The 17,718-nt window shown below is 35.6% G+C and overlaps 1 protein-coding gene across 1 annotated transcript in view; it reads left to right on the top strand.

Moving 5' to 3' along the window:
- The window catches only part of LOC147402003 (myosin-6-like), a 28,562-nt gene extending 11,297 nt beyond the window's left edge, over positions 1 to 17,265 (top strand). Inside the window, exons 12-39 of the mRNA XM_086443504.1 lie at positions 235 to 292; positions 393 to 494; positions 690 to 727; positions 913 to 1,039; positions 1,632 to 1,802; positions 1,891 to 2,022; positions 2,141 to 2,250; positions 2,336 to 2,396; positions 3,614 to 3,791; positions 3,952 to 4,157; positions 4,407 to 4,526; positions 7,050 to 7,148; positions 9,419 to 9,631; positions 9,780 to 9,919; positions 10,132 to 10,246; positions 10,338 to 10,382; positions 10,489 to 10,572; positions 10,680 to 10,850; positions 12,124 to 12,276; positions 12,414 to 12,602; positions 14,137 to 14,268; positions 14,371 to 14,441; positions 14,530 to 14,629; positions 14,732 to 14,788; positions 15,645 to 15,701; positions 16,289 to 16,369; positions 16,466 to 16,548; positions 16,625 to 17,265. Coding sequence (XP_086299630.1) covers positions 235 to 292; positions 393 to 494; positions 690 to 727; positions 913 to 1,039; positions 1,632 to 1,802; positions 1,891 to 2,022; positions 2,141 to 2,250; positions 2,336 to 2,396; positions 3,614 to 3,791; positions 3,952 to 4,157; positions 4,407 to 4,526; positions 7,050 to 7,148; positions 9,419 to 9,631; positions 9,780 to 9,919; positions 10,132 to 10,246; positions 10,338 to 10,382; positions 10,489 to 10,572; positions 10,680 to 10,850; positions 12,124 to 12,276; positions 12,414 to 12,602; positions 14,137 to 14,268; positions 14,371 to 14,441; positions 14,530 to 14,629; positions 14,732 to 14,788; positions 15,645 to 15,701; positions 16,289 to 16,369; positions 16,466 to 16,548; positions 16,625 to 16,739 — 3,208 coding nt within the window. The 3' untranslated portion in view covers positions 16,740 to 17,265. The remainder of the gene's footprint in view (positions 1 to 234; positions 293 to 392; positions 495 to 689; positions 728 to 912; positions 1,040 to 1,631; positions 1,803 to 1,890; positions 2,023 to 2,140; positions 2,251 to 2,335; positions 2,397 to 3,613; positions 3,792 to 3,951; positions 4,158 to 4,406; positions 4,527 to 7,049; positions 7,149 to 9,418; positions 9,632 to 9,779; positions 9,920 to 10,131; positions 10,247 to 10,337; positions 10,383 to 10,488; positions 10,573 to 10,679; positions 10,851 to 12,123; positions 12,277 to 12,413; positions 12,603 to 14,136; positions 14,269 to 14,370; positions 14,442 to 14,529; positions 14,630 to 14,731; positions 14,789 to 15,644; positions 15,702 to 16,288; positions 16,370 to 16,465; positions 16,549 to 16,624) is intronic.
- Positions 17,266 to 17,718: the final 453 nt, after the last annotated feature.

Here is a 17,718-nt window from a genome sequence, read left to right as displayed (position 1 = left end):
GGGGGACTTGATGTTTGCTTTGGCAGCCTCATTACTCTTTGGATGATGGTCTATCCTAGGTTAGTTTGGATGAGTTGTGCCTAGGCCTCACTATTCTGTAAAGTACATCAGATGGGCTGAAGTTGTTTAATGTAAATAAGGATTTTCTCACATGTTGAGTTGAATTTATCTGTCATGTTAGTTTGATGTTAATCCTTATTTCAGATTCTAAAGTGATTGATTGGTTTCATGCAGCTTTGAGCAATTTTGCATCAATTTGACGAATGAGAAATTACAACAACATTTCAATCAGGTTCGAGCATGAATTTACTTGGTTAAATTCTTCTGTGTTTTTACATTTTGTCAGCTTATTTTACTGGAATTTGGACACATTATCATGTCTTGTTCAACAGCATGTTTTCAAAATGGAGCAAGAAGAATATACAAAAGAAGAAATTGATTGGAGTTATATTGAGTTCATTGATAATAAAGATGTTCTAGATCTCATTGAAAAGGTTTGTGCTCTCAACCACTTATAATTTTGCAACTTTTTACAGCTTGCTTCTGTTGTCAAAATTTCCCTCCAATGTTGAAGCAAGTGCAAGCAAAGTCAGTATGTGATTATTCTCGGATTGCTGGCCAATGAATTTGATGTACTTTAGTGATGCATTTGGGTTTTGACTTTCTAATAACTTTTTTCTGATTCCCAGAAACCTGGTGGCATCATTGCTCTTTTGGATGAGGCTTGGTATGTATAAGGATTTGCTTCGATTGTGGGGTTACAGTTCTCCTGGTCCATTACTATATTAACAAGTTGATTTTTCCCCCCTATATATCAGTGTATAAAAGTATTGTTCATTTAGTGTGTTGCTTTTGTAAATTTTTATTGTTTGAGATTTTATTGGTAAGACAGTTGAGGCTTATGTTTTGTAGTATGTTTCCAAGATCAACACATGAAACATTTGCTCAAAAGCTGTACCAGACATTTAAAAGTCATAAGCGGTTTAGCAAGCCAAAACTCTCACGTAGTGACTTCACCATTTGTCACTATGCCGGTGATGTGAGTATGGTCCACCTACTTAATAATATTCTTATTGTTTTTTCTTGATAAGTATACAATATATTGGAAAAAAGGGAAGAAATACAATCAAACCAGAGAAGTCGAGGTGGCCTTCCAAGGGAAAACAAAAAACAAGAGAAGATATCGCCTATCTCACTCTATTCACAATGTCATCATGTATTAAAATGAAATCTTCAAAATATAACCCCCTCATCATTAGCATTGAAACCTTATCCCAAAGATTTGGGGGTTGGCTGAATAAATCCTACTCCTCCATTCAATTCTATCTAGAGCCATGTCCATTGGGATAATCCCCTATGGTAGTTAAATTAGCGTGGACCATTGAAACAAGAGTCCTTGATATCAAGGATGATACTGTGAATCTCTTCCTCCTCGCCTTAAAAAACCCTCATATCCTTTTCCTTACTTAGGCCTCATAAAATCACAACCGAGATTAACCTCCAAATCAGCTTCCTTTTGGAAGAAAAAGCATTGGTCAGAAAATATAATCTATGCCTTAAAAGATAAAATAAAATAAAATAATTAACTGTGGAACCTATATATATGTCATAATTTTTCTTTTATTTTTCAGGTGACTTATCAAACAGAGTTATTCCTTGACAAGAACAAAGATTATGTTGTTGCTGAGCATCAAGCACTCTTGAGTGCTTCAAATTGTTCCTTTGTTTCTGGTTTGTTCCCACCCCTACCTGAGGAGTCATCAAAAACATCAAAGTTTTCATCAATAGGCTCACGTTTTAAGGTCTGATGGAATTTTTCTCTATTTGATTTAGTTCATGTTTTGTGCTTTTTGTGGCCCAGTTATGATAATTTGTCGTCTACTTTTGCAGCAACAATTGCAAGCTTTGCTGGAAACTCTGAGTGCCACTGAGCCACACTATATTCGCTGTGTAAAGCCCAATAACCTTCTTAAGCCAGCAATCTTTGAGAATAGTAATGTTCTGCAACAACTTCGCTGTGGGGTAAGAAGGTTTCTACCTTTAGGTATTTCATTAATTCATTTATGATTGTTAATGATATAATGTTATTAATATGAGCCGCATTTGCTCACAAGTTGGACCTAATGTTTGTCTACTGCAGGGAGTCATGGAAGCAATTAGGATAAGCTGTGCTGGATATCCTACTAGGAAAACATTTTTTGAATTTCTTGACCGTTTTGGCATCCTTGCACCTGATGTTTTGGATGGGAGGTACCTTGATTATACCCTTCCTCACACTTGAGACAGCCATTTGTTTACTATACTGTATTTACTCTTCATGTCTCATTTATGGTAGCTGTGATGAGGTCTCTGCTTCGAAGAGGCTGCTAGAGAGGGTGGATCTTAAAGGCTATCAGGTAAGACATTTTAATTAATAGGATAAGAACTTGCTTATCAAAATGTCCTATTTGAGCAGCACTTTTTTTTTATATGTTTATTTGGAAAGAATCTTTGTGGCAATCCATTTGTAATTTTTAATTTATTTTGAGTTATAAATTTTCAAGTAAAGATACTACAGTGATAACAGGAAAATCAATACTGCTGGGGACAAATATTGACATTCATATATAATTCAAAAGTAGTAGTAGTGTCATTTCTTTACTGAGTAGAGGAAAAATCCAAATGAACAAGAAACCAAAACTGAAAAGGTGAGGAAGGTCCTCACAAACTATAGAAATCAAAATTTAACCGTACGAGCCTTGTACAGATACCAATAGTCTTATCCCCTCTAAATACAGATTGCACCAATTTCAAATCCTTGAACTTATTGAGAATGGACCAATGGTGGAGAGATGATTTAACCTTTTTGATAACCAACCCATGAAACCATTTTTATCTTCAAAGATAATATTGTCCCTTCCTTTCCAAACGGATTAACAAATAACGGAAGAAAGGATTCTCCAATGATAAGCCCCCCCACTCTTTACTTCATTTTACCGGCAAGGATACATCCATGTTTACAGAAAGCTTCAGCAGATAAGTTGTCAAGTAGCTCAATAGAAGTATCAGGCATAGCTAAATTGATCCCAAAAGATGGAAAAAGTCCCTCGAACTTTTGCTAATAAAGGAACATTGCAATAGTGGATGGCCCAAGGACTCTGCACTTACTTACAAAGGAAGCACACGATGGCAATAATTTTCTGCATATTAGTCAAATGGTCAACCCTGATTATTTTATCTAGGCAAGAAAATATTTCTTGGACTATTGACCACTTAAAGAACACATGGTCAATTTGATGGGCACTTATTGGCTAGCATTGCAACTTATGGCCTACTTAAAAACAACATGGTCAACTTGATTAGCTTCTTCTGGGTAGTATTGCAACATCTGCCGTGTAGCATTGTGATTTATGATCAAGGCACTTAATTTTTATCCATGGTATATTGGTTAGTCCAGAAATGAACAGTTTTCTTTTGTGGTATATATAGTGGTATATTTTCTTTAGTCTGAAAATGGAAATATTTTGATGACTGCCTAGGAGAATACCATCTACAATGTTGTTAACTACTGTCGTCAAAAGTTCCAGTTCTGCCTTTGGAGAAGTGTTCTAGTTGATCAAGTTTAATCTTGCAGATAGGTAAATCAAAGGTGTTTCTTAGGGCTGGTCAGATGGCAGAACTAGATGCCCGAAGGAGCGAAGTTTTGGGAAAATCTGCTTGCATCATCCAGAGGAAATTCCGTTCGTATTTGGGACGCAGAAGTTTTAATTCGTTAAGGTTGTCAGCAATACGTATTCAAGCTGCGTGCAGAGGTATTAAATACTTTTAATATATCTTGAAAGATTCATACATCACTCATGAAGTAATTATATGCATTGTAGTCATGACCTTCAAGATAAGTATGTCATCTTTCTACTACGGAAGTGAAAACTACATTTGAATTGTTTACAAATTTATTTGTGCTAATTGTAGGACAACTTGCTCGGCAACTTTATGAGAACATGAGGAGAGAAGTTGCTTGCCTGAGGATCCAGAAACATTTGCGCATGTATCTTGCGAGGAAAGCTTACAGAACACTGCACTCTTCAGCAATCTCAATTCAAACAGGCATGCGTGGGATGATGGTACGTGCAGAGCTTCGATTAAGACGGCAGACAAGAGCCGCAGTTGTTATCCAGGTAAACAGACACATTGATTTGATACATTATTGGTTTTCGGATAGGCCTGAGTTCCTGTTATCCACCATTATACTTTTCAGACAATGTGAAGCAGGATGACAAAGGTCAATATTATGCTTGCTCTTTACCGTTTAACAACTCTGTGGGGGCTATTTCTGGGGTTTATTTACATCTATTTTGACTGGAGTTTAGTCCCTTCTATTTTACTTTGCAGCTAGAGTTACAAATAATTTTTGTTCTTTATTCCAGAGTCAATATCGCCAATACGTAGCCTGCTTACAGTATATGAGGATAAAGAAGGCAGCAATTACCACGCAATGTGTATGGAGAGGAAAAGTTGCTCGAAAAGAACTACGAAAACTTAAAATGGTGACATTTTATATCCTTCTTTTTCTGTCATTTTCTATTTTAGACCCATGTAGCTTGGTATCTGGGGTGTCACAGAAAATAAAAAACAAAATTACCACAAAGGAGAGAAGAGAAAATGGCAGAAAAGGGTGCCAGGGGGTGGGGGATGTGGATTGCCTAATGGTTTCCCACACTTTCAGTATATATTATTTTCTTTGAAAATATAATGACTAACATGTCCCTGACTTAGTAAATGTAATCTCTGTTGTCCCCTTATTTTATTTAAGTGGTTGAATTTCTTAAGGATATCCTTTTTAGATGGGGTCTTCTGTGCCTGGATCCAGGATAGTTGGTTCTTTTTTCAGTTGTATCTAGGCAGGTCTCCTTGACTTCCTTTCTTATTAAAAAAGTTATACTTGTAAAAAGGAAAATAAATTAAGGTGATTGAAACAAACTATTCTAATGGACCTAATGCTGTGCTATGTGCGGCAATTATGATGAATAATACGAAAGAGAAAACCAAGAAAGAAATAAAAACACACACAGATTTATGTGGTTCGGTGGTGTGCCTACATCCACAAGAACGAGAAGCTGAATTTTCACTATATGTCAAATTAGGGTTACATCATATGTAGTTATAGTAAACCCTAGCCGTACAATAGATATTAGAAAATTCCAATAATACCCCTGTACCGTACCGCGGGGGCAACACCCTAACCTATTAATTGTCCCCAACAATCCCAAAAACAGATGCCGTTGTTCCGCTCCGTTCCGTTTGGTACGTTATGTGCCTATTAATTGTTCCCAACAATCCCAAAAACAGATGCTGTCGTTCCGGTTCGTTCCGTTTGGTACGTTATGCGTTCCTCACTATGCTCGGAACGCAACACTCCCCTTTCTCCACTCCGGTTTCACTCCGGCATCTGCTTGCTTTCTCTATATACGTGTTCCACTCAATATGAGCCACATACTACAACACTTAATATGTTTAAAAGTACTACATTTACGGATTCATTCACACAATTTAAGGCTAGATATTTGGATAGGTTGATTAATTTGGGAGATTTGATGCATGCTTAATTTCTTCCATTTCACCCTAAACGTGATTATTCCTTCATTTGTTATATTTGTTAAGTAGGGTCTACAACTCGGTTGGATTATATTTTTTCCTGTATTATATGTATAGTTTTTTATTTCAAAATATATAAAATTGAATAAACTCTGCCTTACCTTATAGTATCCTTTAGGACTTACCAGTTGTCACTTAGACGCTGTTTAGAAAATTCTGATGGGTGTTGGATTTAGAGCACTTGCAATATAAAGAGGATATTTCATTGAAACAATTGTCAGCTCTTTGTATATCTGAGTGTTACTGGGTATGTTAAGGGAGTTGACAGGGGATGGAGATGAGGGAGGGATGGGAGAGCTAGGGCATTCTATGATGGGAATGTTTTTCACCAATTTGTGGTAGAAAACATTTGTCTGGGAAATTTTCCCATGTTTCCACAATGTTTTTGTGCCCCGGGAGGGTGGAGGGAGGCTTTTCCGTGGAAAAGTTTTCTGCCATTTTTGGGCAGATTTTTATTTTTTATAATCATTTTGGGGTAGAAGACATGCGTGGGATTTTTTTATACATTTCAGCAGTGTTGTTTGGTGCACAAAACGGTAGAAAGTTTTCTTTTTGCTCATTAAAATAAGCCTCAATGGTTTTTTTGCTGTACAATTCCCCCATTTTTCTTTCTTCTTCTATATACCCACATCGTGTTTCTTTTTCAAATAATTTTTTTTTTGTTATTTTGTTATTTTGTTAGTTTTTTGTTTTTGTTTTTTTTGTTTGTTTATCTTTCCTGATAGGCAAGCAGGTTAGTGGCCAGTAATTTGTGGGTGAGGGTGGGTTTTGAACCCAGGTCGTGTTGTCAATCCTCATAAAACCTTACCGACATCTTGCTCTCTTTGGTCTTCATGCATGTGGGATCATCTTTTTTCATCAGCCATTGTAAAAAGAATTCAAGGATTTTCTCATTAGACGGGCTGAACTTCTTCTTGCATTTAAATAGTTCTTTTTGTATCTGCTTTGTATAGCCTTTCGTTTCTGATTGAAATTTCTCACCAGCGGCTCTTTGTGTAGAGACTTTTTATTCAAATTTTTTTAATTATTATTTTGCATTGTGGCTCATTTGCCTTAGCAGTATAATCGATCCTTAACTTGAAAAAAAAAAAAAAAAAAAAAAAAAAAAAACCAACCCTCTGGTTAGTCTTTGAGAGAGATTTGATATGGTTCCATTTGCATGTAGAAGCTCTTATAACATAAGACTCTAAGATGCCGGCTTCTTGGAGAGAGAGTTCTGCTCAAAAGGATAATTTGCTAATGTTGGAAAATGTTGACTGCTTGCTGAATATCGCTTCTATCTTTTTTTCTGCTCAGTCTATGACTTTGTTCTTGATTTCATTGCCTGTTTGAAGCAGTAATTTGGTCCTTGTTATTTCTTTCTTGCTAGTCAAGTGTACTTCAAGGCTTTCTGATTATCCTGTCCTTGTCTTCAGGCTGCAAAAGAAACTGGTGCGCTCCAGGCAGCCAAAAATAAGCTGGAAAAGCAAGTTGAAGAACTTACATGGCGATTACAGTTGGAGAAACGGATTAGGGTAAGTATCTTTTTTTTTTTGTAATAATTTTACTCTATGACAGTCAGCATTCTTATATTCTTGCTTGTCCATAACAAATTAAACTTCCACAGGATTTTGATTACAGAAGTGAATAGGCGTTAGCTAAGATGAAAGGTAGGAAGGGCTTTAGGCCTCGATCGTAATCTAGATGAGTTAAGAAGTGCATAGAAGAAATTGGATTTTTCTGGTTAATTTAGCTTAATAAAATTTTGAAGACTAAGAGAATGCTATAAGACTGGAGGAGAAATTCTATGGGACATTCTTACAAAAAAAAAGAGCGCTGTGTGAAATTACTTTAATTATCGTGGGATAAAGCTGATGAGTCACACTGAAATTGTGGGACTGATAGAGAAACAGTTATGACATGAAACAAGGATATCATATGACCAATCTTGGTGCTGCTCATAGGAGTAGTAAAGCCATATGAGATCTAGTCATGGAAGAATGGTAGGTGGTTAAGTTTGTGGAAGATGGGGTTTTATCTAAGGGCAGAAAACTTAATCAAAAGCATCCTTGCCAACATTCCTATATACTTGTGTTTCCCCCGGTTATTTTCCATTCCTAGGAGTGTAGAGAGGCACGGAATGACAAAGCTGGGTCCCAGGAATTTCATCTAGTTAATTGGAAGACCATCTGTTTTCCCAAAGAGTAGAGGTTTTGGGGTTTTGCAGTAACAAGTTCATTAACTTTGTGGTTTGGTGAATGACGGGGGAAATTTTATGTTGATTAGAACAACTTTTGGAAGAGAGTCAGTACTCAGTCGTTCTAAATATGGGGTCGGGAAAGAGGAGAGGTGATGTCAACCTCTGGTTGTGGTGTTCTAAAAGTTCTTCTCAACAGGCTTGGACCCATATCTTAGTTGGTTGACATATTGCAAGGCAACTTTGATGTTGTGGAATCAGTTCCTATTTACCCTACGAAAAAAAAGTGCTCCTTGAATTTGGGAAAAATTCAGCATTTAGAATAGGTAAAGGGAACAGGGTTTGATCCTTGGAAGACTTCTGGTGTAGTGTTTCTCTTCTTAAATTTTTATTCTATCTTTAACGAGAAAAACTAACTGATTGAGGATGTCATGGTTCAGTTGTGGGGTGTGTGTGGGAGTGGAAAAGGGGGGGGGGGGGGGGGGGGGTTTGATATATCTAGACTTGAGTTTTGGGAGACACTTATGATTCAGAGGTAGAGTCTCTTGTAGTCTTGCGAGCCTCATTAGACGATTATTTGATATCCCTCTCTCTGGTCACCCCCCCTCCCCTCTTTGATGATGATTGTCGGGTTTGGACATGAAATGCAAAGTTGTGATGAAGTCTTCTCAATCAAATCCTTTTATCAGTCCCTCGCCATTTGCCTCCTGATTACCTAGCCTCAACCGTTTGGGATTCTATTCCATCTAAGGTAGTTATTTATTTATTTATTTTTCATTTGGATGGCTGCATTAGCCAAAGTTCTTCTCGTGGATCACATGATCTCTTGGGGTATAATTGTGGTTGACTTCTAGGAGCATATTTGTATACCATCTTTGTATCATTGCAAATTTGGCTGTGATATTTGGTCTTATTTCTTTTCTCTTTTTTGATATAACTGGATCTGTGTTGATCCGTTTCGTTACCATTTCAAAATTGGCAATTCATACATTTTTTTTTGAGAAAATGGATCTTATGGTGTTTGACTCCCTCTGTGTATTATTGTGGTATTTGGAACGAGTGAAATAGACATGTTTTCAATGGTATGGACCATCTCATTCCACTAGGTTATCATTAGCAATTTAGGTGTCGTTTTCTTTTCTGTAAGCTTTTTTATTGACTTCAAGGACCTTTCCTTTGAGGAATTTTTTTTTGTGGGTGCTCATCTGTAGGAATTCCATGTAGCTGCCCCTGGCTTTGCTTTGCCTTGTTTTCTCTTCCAATCCCATTTGTTCTTTCAATTTTCTGTTGCACTTTGGGTAAAGTCTGGTCGACCTCCTTTGTCTATTAATGAATCTTTACTTAGCAAAAAAAAAAAAAAAAATCAAGTATAATACTCAAACTTATGAAAAGCTAACATCTTTATCAATAGGGCTGGCATCTATTTGTATTTATTCTCAGATTTTCTTCTCCATTATCACTTGTCTAATCACATTATTTCTGCTTTTTTTTTTTGGTTGTCTCTCAAATAATGACCTCTCTCCAAATATATCTGCTGCAACTTGGATATTATGAAATTATTCCAACTATATACATTGTTTATCTAGTCCATATCTTTTATGTTTTTAGGCCGACATGGAGGAGGCCAAAACGCAAGAAAATGCAAAATTGCAATCTGCTTTGCAAGAGATGCAACTTCAATTCAAAGAAACTAAAGCAATGCTAGTAATGGAACGTGAGGCTACAAAAAAGGCAATAGAGAAAGTCCCAGTCATACAAAAAGTCCCTGTCATTGATAATGCAATGTTGAATAAGCTAACTGTTGAAAATGAAAAACTCAAAGTAAGTTCGCTGTACTCAACATTTTGCTGGAGGATACTGCCCTCCTGTACTGATTAACACAGTAGTTCAAGAAACTGTGCATAAATCATGTGGGCAAAAATAATAGTATTGTATTTTATATTTACATGCTTTTCTTTGATCAAAACAGGCTTTGGTAAGTTCACTGGAAAAAAAAATCAGCGAAACAGAGCTAAAATATGAGCAATCAAACAAACTTAGTAAAGAAAGGTTGAAGCAGGCTTTGGAGACAGAGTCAAAGTTAATTCTGCTAAAGACTGCTATGCAGAGGTTGGTTTAATGTCGTAAGAGATATTTTTTTATATTTCATTGAGCTTCAAGTTAAATTGATTTTACCATGTGGGCATCATATAGAATCTTGTCACTTTTGCTTCTTTCATGGCTATGTTTTTATTCAACTATGTGTTTTTTTTTTTTTTTTTCCTTCATGTCTTTGTTATCTATCTTGTATTGAAGTGCAGCTTGTTTCTTTCTTGTCTTAGGCTTGAAGAGAAATTTACAGACGTGGAATCTGAGAGTCAAATTCTCCGGCAGCAAGCGTTGTTAAATTCACCCGTAAAACGAATATCAGAGCATTTAGCAATTCCAACGGCTAAGGTTATAATGCCATACTTGCTGAGATATAAGATTGTTCATTTTATTATCTTTTCAGGAACTTAGTTTATTTGTACGATCTCTTTTCTTGCAGAGTTTGGCTAATGGTCATTGTGAGGTTGAAGGGCCTAAAGCCAATGTAATTTTTAAACCAAATATTTTTGTTGATACCCTTTTATCTGGGAAAATGTTGTTGAATTATATTCTTTTATGTTTATGGTCACAAGAAAGAGTTGTTTCTGCAGGAAAATCTGAGTGCGGCACCTACTAACAAGTATGGGACAGAATCTGATGATAAGTTGAGGAGATCCCATATTGAGAGACAACATGTATGTGTCATAAAATTGGAAACTAGTTCACCAGTCTTGTCAATTTCTGCTTGGTTTGTTTTCTTCTTTAGATTCATTCTGTCCTTTGGGGATGTTTCTTGGTACAGGAGAGTGTTGATGCTCTTATCAAATGTGTGATGCAAGATATTGGTTTCAGTCAAGGAAAGCCAGTTGCAGCATTTACCATGTACAAATGTCTTCTCTACTGGAAATCTTTTGAAGCTGAAAGAACTAGTGTCTTTGATCGTCTTATCCAAATGATTGGTTCTGCAATTGAGGTAACTGGATGCGCACCACTAAATAAAAAAATTCGACTAAGAAAATATTGGCCGATCGATTTGGAACTCATATCTGATCGATCGGTATGAGATATTTGATTGATTGGTATTGCATAGCTGATCATGATCGATTGGAATTAATGTCCAATTGACCAGATATTAATTTCAACGCTCGTGCCCACCATTGTTATTATCATTACCAAAAATAGTCCATTATTTTATCAGTACTAACCTAAAGTAATAGTTTAATTCTCCAGTCTTTTCAACTTGAAATCATCTTTTCATGAGGTTTAAGAATATTGGAATGACTGATTTTGTGTGGTTGGTTCCATGAAACTTGAAATTTGGAGGTAATTTTGTCCAATTTTAATACCCTGGTTAATGGTGGTTCACATTCTGCTGTTAGTGTCTTATATATTGTGATGGACTGCATAATCTTGGCTCAGTGTTCTATGAAATATTGAGTTACTAGATATATTATTTTAATGCACTTGAAAGTGGTCAGAACAAGGGATGTAAGCTAGCACAGCATGTAGCTTTTATTTCTTTTGTTTTGAAAAGTTACTGGTCATTCATTAGTGTCTTTATATGTCTCTCTCACACACCTGTTGCAAATGAGAATGGTGCCAACGAAGGATGTAGACCAACAATGTGTGTATGTTTGTTCATTCTTTTGTTTGGAGAAATTCTGGCCATTCATTATCATCCTATTTTTGCTTTTCTTTTTTTTTGCATCCACGTTCTGTATCCTATTTTCCTCAAGATTAATATCCATATTCAAGTGTTCCCGTTGTGGTTTATGCCGGTAAGGTTGAATTTTTTTGTCCAACTTGCTCTTTTTGTCTTTCTGAATGACCTATAAAATTTCCTCATGCTTATTTGAATGGTGCACTGCTTATTGCATCTCCATCGAGTCTCTAAAAAAGTAATCCATTGTGAAGTGATTCATCACATTGACTTTAAAAGATGAGACAGCAATTTGAGCTACCTGCGTCTCTTCTATTCTTCCTTTAGCACTTTGTTATTATCACCATTTTATAGCCTTTTAAATAAAGTTTGAAATAAGGGGAGAATTCTAATAAATTTTCAATGTGTTTATATTGATAGACCATGATATGTTTTTCTTTTTATTTGTTTCTTATACAGTTCAAGCTTCATCTGTTGTGATTTGCTTCAGTTACTCTTATTTCCTGGTTTATGCTTTTATGTGCTTACGTTGGGGCCCTTGTTCAGCAGTGTAAATATTAATTGGAATATGTTGTCTTTGCTACAGAATCAGGAGAACAATGACCATATGGCTTACTGGCTTTCCAATACATCTACGCTGTTGTTTTTGCTACAACGGAGTTTAAAAGCCGCTGGTGCAGGTTCAACTCCAAGTCGGAAACCCCCCCCTGCAACATCATTATTTGGGAGGATGACTCAAGTAACTGAACTTTTATGCCTCTCATGTTCTCTTATGACATTTGATCGCATCCTGCACTGACTTAAGTATCTCCATTCTTGCAAATTAATGATTTGATTGTTTTGATTTTTTCTTAATATTTGTTGGTTTTTTGTTAGGGATTCCGCTCATCTCCTTCTTCTGCCAACCTTGCTGTTGGTGCACCAGATGTTGTACGCCAAGTTGAGGCGAAGTACCCAGCATTGCTTTTCAAGCAGCAACTCACAGCATATGTGGAAAAAATATATGGAATTATTCGAGACAACTTGAAGAAAGATTTGACATCATTGATTTCCTCATGTATTCAGGTATTAAAAACTTGAGTTAGCCATTGTATATTCTTTTGACGTCTTGTCTCCATTTATTTTTTGATCAATCTGATGGCTTGTCTCTTGAAAGTGGTTCTTTTGCATTGATATAACTTGGATATTTTACACTAGTTTTGATTAAGAATAATTTTTTTATCCAAAGGATGGACTTAGTATGTCTAAATTAGTAAGATTTTTCAGAGTTGAAGAGCATTTTGATTCATGTATGAAGCATATTCTTTTTGCTGAAAGTTGGTTTCAGGAAGATTTTTCAGTTTATCATGTAACTGTGCTCTTCAGCTATTTATTCTTCTTTTTAAAAGAGAATGTTGACATCTGATAATTGTATTATTCTATTACAATTATTGAAAGTCCTGAAGGATAATTTCTCTCTAACTCTTGGGTTGTATAAAGGATTCGTTGCCACCATAGGTGGGCAAAGGACCGTTGTGGAGGCAAGGTGCTCAATCGCATCTATAATCTGGCCAATGGATTTAGTCGTTGAGGAGTATATTGATATGGTAAACCATGGTTCAAAGTATCATATCTGAATATATAGGCCATTAGCTATCAGTTTAGAACATTCGATACAAGACATTTCTGGAATTAAATGTTTCTGCTATTGCTGTTTTGTATCTGAATGTTTTGACTGAAACATTTCGAAACAAACAAAAATCAGAAAAAGAAAAAAAGATTTTCACGAAACTAGGAAATCTCGAAAAAAAGAAAATAAAAAAATGATTCGAATGATATCAAGAATCTCTACAAAATAGGCAATCCACATTCTTATTCATTAAGCTATGTGCATTTGATAGATTATTTAAAGTTGAAACATTAAACGTATTTTAATGTTTTGTGTTTTTGAAAATTCTGGAAGTTTCATTTAGTCACGGTTTTTTCCATGACCGAAAGATTCCTTCAAAACGACATTTTAAACCTTGTAGCAGACTTCTTTGCAAGAGTGGTGCTCTCTCTCTCGCTAGGGTACTTTTTTCACTGGCCTTGTAGTTTTCTTCTACTAGTTTGGAGTTCCATTTTCCGTGGAAACATGTCAAAGGTTTCATATTGTAGCTGTTCACATGTCTACCTAAATAAAAAATTGTAAGATCTTTTGAAGGCGGCGTTGTATTGTTGAACCCAGAAAAATTTCCTTGCAAAATATTTCCTCGAAAAAGCCATTATTTTCTTTTTGTTGTGGAATGCCATAGTTTTTTTTATTTTGTTTTTTAAGTAATTATTTTAGAATAGAAAACAATCTTTGGCACACCAAAACATAAAAAACTGATGGAGAACTCCTATGTATAATTCAAGGTTACCTTTGGACATTTGGTAATACTTCTTAATGAAATATTTTTAAGGTAAATTTTCCACTGAAAAATGATACCTTTTCAAATTATTTTTACAAGCTACCATGCATGACTTAAGTATGAGAATTGTGAAACATATCTTATAGAAAGAAAAATCTGGACTTCTAGTCTGTTTATTTCCTAAAGTTGCCGTTTTCTTCCAATGATGTGCAACCCTGATATATCAGGCACCAAGAACGTCAAGGGGAAGTTCGCTGAGAGCATCTGGGCGTTCTTTTGGCACTAATTCTGCTACTAGTCATTGGCAGAGCATTATCGAGAGCCTTAACACACTCCTTGCTACATTGCAGCAAAACTTTGTATGGTTTCTTCTCCCTGATGGAAAATTGCATGGGTTTAAACTATTATTATCATTTTAATTATTTTTTATTGCACAGTAATGCTTCTAGTTGTTTTTTTAGGTGCCTCCTGTTCTCATTCAGAAGATCTTTACTCAGACCTTCGCTTACATCAATGTCCAGCTCTTTAACAGGTAATAGCTGTTTAACTGTGGTGGCTTTTATCATTATTCATTCAAAGGTTTACATTATATATGCGGGTGCTGTTTTATGTTGCTACAGTTTACTCCTGCGCCGAGAGTGTTGTACATTCAGCAATGGAGAGTATGTGAAAGCTGGCTTAGCTGAACTAGAGTTGTGGTGTTGCCATGCAAAAGAAGAGGTACTTTCTTGTGCATGTTTCTCACGAGCCTATCGACCTAGGTTTCTATGTTGGCATTTTTTGTTTTGTTTTTCATTTCTGAAGATTCCTTGGATATTGCAGTATGCAGGCTCATCATGGGATGAACTTAAGCACATAAGGCAGGCTGTTGGATTCTTGGTATGCTTGTCACATTCTTTATTGAGGCTTAATATGATTAGATTATAACAATGTGAATATGGTCGTATTTGGTTAAGTTTTTCATAACAATTGAGTTTCTGGGGTATGACAACTTTGATTACTTGAATGTCTCGGTTTATTAACTAGCAAAGACAGTAATAAAACTAGTCAATTAGATAAATACACAGTTGAGCAGACCAGTAGTTAATATCTTGTTTATGTTATAGTTTCAGAGCTTAAAGCTTATGTCTATATAATGGGAGGGTGTTTGGTATTGGACCTTGTAAGGATATTTTGTACTTTTATTTAACTATTAATTTTGTATATCATTTTCATTTGTCTTAACTACCAAGTACCAAGTTCATATTGATCCAATAACTATTCCGAAGTCCTGGAGTATTATAATTGGAGATTTGAAGGCTTTCGAGAATGAGATTTTCTCTCTTATTGAATTTGAGCAATTGTGACCTGGAGAATACCTAAAGGATATCCACATAATCATTTCAAAATACATGACCAATGCTGGCCTGACATGAAGAGAAATGATCACTGTCATTCCATGTGTCAGACTAATATTGATGATTTTGTTGGTACTTGGAACATTTTTGGAGCTTTCTCCTTTTAAGTTTTTACATAGAAAAACTACATAACTATTAAACTGTCGTATAAATCTGTTTTCTGAGCAAACTAATTTTCGGACATGACATGAGCTTATTTTGAAAGCATATTTGATAAATATGAGCATCCATTGATTTTATCAATGAATATTTTGGTTTTTGTTTGAGCATCTGAACTAATTGATTTGAAATGTTCAGCATCTGATGCTATTATCATTGCTTGGTTGGTTGATTTGCAGGTTATACATCAGAAATTTAGAATTTCCTATGACGAAATTACCAGTGACCTCTGCCCTGTAACTCTCTCTCTCTCTCTCTCTCTTGTGTTTGGAGTGTAGGGCATAAAATGGGTCGGATTTGATCCAAAATCCAAATTTAGTGGGTTTGGGTCTTTGGAGTAGATCCGAATAAAAAATGGGTGGTCAAATATGGTTTGAAGTCCCATGATCCAAGTTGGATCTGGGTCAGATACAGATCCATCCATATATTCGCCTAGATCCAAATGATATATTGCTTTTTGAAAATTATTTTTTTAGGTTTTTCAAAAGATCCTTTTCTATTACTTAAATATAACATAAATTCTTATAAGATAAAATGATTATAATTGTAAAACAGAATAGTATAACAATTAGAAAACTAGTATAAAAGAAATTTTTTTTTGAACCATCTGAAATTATCCCACTCAATCTGACCCAAATCAAGTAATTTGGTCAGGTCGGATCCAGATTAAGTGAAATCAAAATGGTTTGGATATATTTATCTTGTAGGATCCAAGTCGTATTTGGATCTGAATATGGATATACTCAGATCCGAGCCAATCCATTTTAAACCCTATTGGTATGTGTGTCAGTTTTTCGTACTCATTGGTACTTGCTGGTTTCAGGTCCTTAGTGTCCAACAGCTTTATAGAATATGTACTCTCTATAGGGATGACAATTACAACACTCGAAGTGTGTCCCAAGAAGTAAGTTTAAGTTACATAAATCAGAATCTCCTTTCTCTTCTCTGGTACTCCAATGGTTGTAAATCCCTGCCCTTCATTTCACCATGTCTTCCACAGGTCATCTCCAGCTTGAGAATACTAATGACAGAAGACTCCAACAGTGCTACCAACAACTCCTTTTTGTTGGACGAAAATTCAAGGTGAGAATTTCACCTCTCCCTTTACAAAACTTAAACTCACTCTCTGATTCCTGCTAATCACTGCCTCTTGATGCAGCATTCCCTTCTCGGCTGATGACATATCAAAATCTTATCAAGAGAAGGATTTCTCCGATGTCAAACCTGCCACAGAGCTTCTAAAAAATACGGCCTTCCAATTTTTACAGGAGTAAGGCTGTGTTGCTTGACAATTCTCCAAGTTTGACGGTAAAAGTCAAATTTTTTATCTGATGAAGCCGTCATGCAATGTAGATTTCCACCATTTATATTTCTAAAATATATTAACTCTTGTTTATACATCCATGCGTGGCTGTAAAATTATTCTTTGGATTTAGATTTGTAAAGTTTCCTAAAGGGTGGGCTAGGTAAGTAGAGGGGCAGGGATATATTTTACCCTCCCATCGAGTGTATTTTTTTATTTTATTTTATTTTTCTTTCTGTCATACCTGGGTCAGCATTCTTTGTAGGGAGGTTGGAAGGTAAGCATGTGGCAGTTACTGGTTTGAGCCATTCTTGGTACTTCCACTCTTCCCATTTTCATTGTAAAAAAGCAAATAATTATATGTTAGAACATATATACTTATAGGGTGCTTTATTTTTTCTTTGGTTGTGATTTATTTTTGTGCAATCTTGTTGATACTTCAAATGGAATTTGAGTGAGTCTTGTAAAACGAAATATATCATATTTTATTAACAGAACATTATCTATCAAAAAAGCTAAGAGTTGTGTATCAGTATTAGTGTTTGGTATATAAATAGAAGTAATGCAGGTGAAGGTAAAGACTGGTGGTGCAAGATAAACACAGCGAGTGGATGGCAGGTGGTAGATATAGCTATTGGGAGCGGTGGTCAAGCTCGAGAAAGTTTTGGGAGGTAAATGGTAATAAACTTGCTCTCAAGGTAGATGCTTTTATTCTCATATGTTTTTGAGTACATGTTCCTTCGTAAGATTTCAAATCTTACTAATGGTTGTTGAGCTCAAATGGATCAACACCACAGCCCTTTAGATTTCACCTCAAGACCCCACAAAAAAAAAAAAATGGGGCTTGATCCAAGTTTTTGAAAATGGACTGCTTCTGAACTCTCAAAATTAAAATTTAACGTTGAAAATAGGAGAATTGTAGAAAGTAATTCTCCATCCTCATAATGAGA

The sequence above is a fragment of the Akebia trifoliata genome, chromosome 5 (assembly GCF_017979445.1).
Source record: "Akebia trifoliata isolate Shusen 1 chromosome 5, ASM1797944v1, whole genome shotgun sequence".
Taxonomy (NCBI): domain Eukaryota; kingdom Viridiplantae; phylum Streptophyta; class Magnoliopsida; order Ranunculales; family Lardizabalaceae; genus Akebia; species Akebia trifoliata.
Note: the sequence above shows the minus strand (reverse complement) of the source record. Positions and strands in the feature narration are given on the sequence as shown.